The following is a 2,500-nucleotide window of genomic DNA, read 5'->3' as shown; positions in this document are numbered from 1 at the left end:
AGGAGTTAGTTAACAAGTCTTTGTTCAAACTTTACCCCTCAACAGCTGACCAGATGTCCTCTCAGAGACCGGGAGTCTAGCCAGTGGATTGGTCAGTTCAAACAAAGTCCCGCCCCTCAGGCAGGGCTGAGGAGATAAGATAGCTGGTTAACCACTGACAACATTGTTGTTACGCTTGTAAAACCTCCCCCCTTGGCAGACATTGATTAAGATGCTACTTTGTGTATTTAAGAAACAAAGCTGTCTTCCTTTTTGGGAAGCGATACTTCCAAGCCTCAGTCTCTTGTCTTGGTGTGTTCCTCCCTCTCCCCCTCCTCTCCCCCTCCTCTCCCCAGCTGGTCAGTGTGATACGGAGGGCGTGAGCCTCAGTCTCTTCTCTGTGGTGTGTTCCTCCCGCTCCCCCTCCTCTCCCCAGCTGGTCAGTGTGATTCGGAGGGCGCGAGCCTCGGCTCTGTGAGCGCGGTGTCTAACCCTCTTAGTGTAATCCTCCCTCAGCTCTGCGGTACTGTGGGCTCCTCCGCCCCGGGGCCCGCGGACCAGCGTCGTTCTGAGAGGATCGCCGGGGGCCCGGGGCCCTTGTGTACACACTCACACAGATAAGCCTCTTGCTCAGAACACATACCTGCTCTGCTCCATTCACAGGAATGTGCAACTACTCAATAATTAGATTTGCAGGTTTTCACGCCACTGCTAATTGTACAACATGTAAACAAAAGGCCCTGTGTGTCCTAAGAAACACGAGCGCCCCGGAGCTGATCCTGGGGTTGATTACATTCAACTTCTCATTGTTTAATTGGGGGTAATTAAGTGGAAATAAGACCCTGACAAGAACTTAGAACAACTGATCTGGGTGCAGCGGAGGACACGGTGGACACACAGTGGACACACAGAACAACTGACCTGGGTGCAGCGGAGGACACAGTGGACACACAGTGGACACACAGAACAACTGACCTGGGAGCAGTGGACACACAGTGGACACGCCGATACGACCGAAGCGCCCGAGTAAAGAGAGGCTTGTTTTTATTCCCCACTTATACCAGTGAGTGTTATTTACAAACCTACAACAACAACAACAACAAACAAATCCAGACCTCCAGATACTGTAGCAGCCCAGCATCGGCCACAGCCGCAGGACAACCCAGCCTTTGTTTGTGACCTTCGACCTCCTCGGAATCTACAGTAAACATCAGCTGATCATTTGTTGGTACGTGTATTCTTTGTTTATTTGGAGGGAAGGACCCCTGTGCCAGTTCCACGGAGGACAGAAAGGCAGAGGCATAATAGCTGCGCTGTTTTCGGAGAGGCGGACTATTAAATCAGGGTACTGGCTGGGCCTGGTGCCAACTGCTCCCTGGTCAGATGCTACCGGACCTTGAGTCCAGACTGAGAGCCAGTGTTCCTGTCCAGGCATCAATACCAACCCCATTTCAACCTGATATGAGCATCAATCATCTCAACTGTTCACCTCTTTAGTTATGATGTGATGAAAAACAAACATTGTATGTTGCAGGTTAATTAAAATAGATCATCCAAGTTTTCAACTTCTACATGCTTATTACCAATTAGCATATTCTCAGACACATTCAAATCTGAGAAAACTGAATTAAGTGATTAGAATTCACACCAGATTAGTGTACAGTTAGAGTTTTGAAAACAGGGTTTCCCCAAAGGGTTCTCCTTCCTTTCCTTTCACCTCTAAATCTTGAGGTGAAAACTGTAGCACACGTACTGCATGAAGCACAGTTCACCACTCTGAACTGGATAACGTTTCTTAAGTCCCATTTCAGAGCAGAGATTTGGGTCTTGTTTGTGACAAGGTTTAACATAAGAGCTCTAACTATAATATAACACCTCTTTACCTAGTCATAAGAGATATAACTATAATATAACACCTCTTTACCTAGTCATAAGAGCTATAACTATAATATAAAAGCACGTGAGATGCCCCCTCCTTGCCTAGTCCTGTCAGGCACGTGTGTAACTCCAGTGTTGAGTCTGGGACGATGTGTTTTGTGTATTAACACACAGCAGCACGTGTGTAACTCCAGTGTTGAGTCAGGGGACGATGTGTTTTGTGTATTAACACACAGCAGCACGTGTTTGCAAAGACCGCTCGCATGCTGGTAGCGCATTGATACCTCAGAATTTACTGTGTGTGTGTGTGTGTGTGTGTGTGTGTGTGTGTGTGTGTGTGTGTGTGTGTGTGTGTGCATACAGTACGTGTGTGTGTGTGCGCATACAGTACGTGTGCGTGTGTGTGTGTGCATACGTGTGTGTGTGTGTGTGTGTGTGTGTGTGTGTGTGTGTGTGTGTGGTCTCACCTTGGGGTAGTAGAAGGCTGCTATGACCCTGCGCAGGCGGTAGCTGTAGGCCTGCAGGCAGCACATGAGCGCCATCATCAGGAGCGGAGCGGTACTGCGCAGGTAATCCTCTAGAGCCAGCGCTGTGGGCTGGGGAAGACAGTCTGGACGCACGGACACACAGAGAGACCAGAACA

General features: G+C 48.9%; 1 protein-coding gene across 1 annotated transcript in view; it reads right to left on the bottom strand.

The window, feature by feature from the left end:
* dcst1 (DC-STAMP domain containing 1) overlaps positions 1-2,500 on the bottom strand; it is a gene marked incomplete at both ends in the record, with an annotated part of 18,638 nt that overhangs the window by 4,154 nt on the left and 11,984 nt on the right. The window contains one exon of the mRNA XM_084441985.1: positions 2,325-2,467. Within this exon, the coding sequence (XP_084298111.1) occupies positions 2,325-2,467 (143 nt within the window). The remainder of the gene's footprint in view (positions 1-2,324; positions 2,468-2,500) is intronic.

This window comes from Borostomias antarcticus (genome assembly GCF_949987555.1).
Source record: "Borostomias antarcticus genome assembly, chromosome: 8".
In the NCBI taxonomy this organism is placed as follows: Eukaryota; Metazoa; Chordata; class Actinopteri; order Stomiiformes; family Stomiidae; genus Borostomias; species Borostomias antarcticus.
This window is presented reverse-complemented; position numbering and strand designations above follow the sequence as displayed.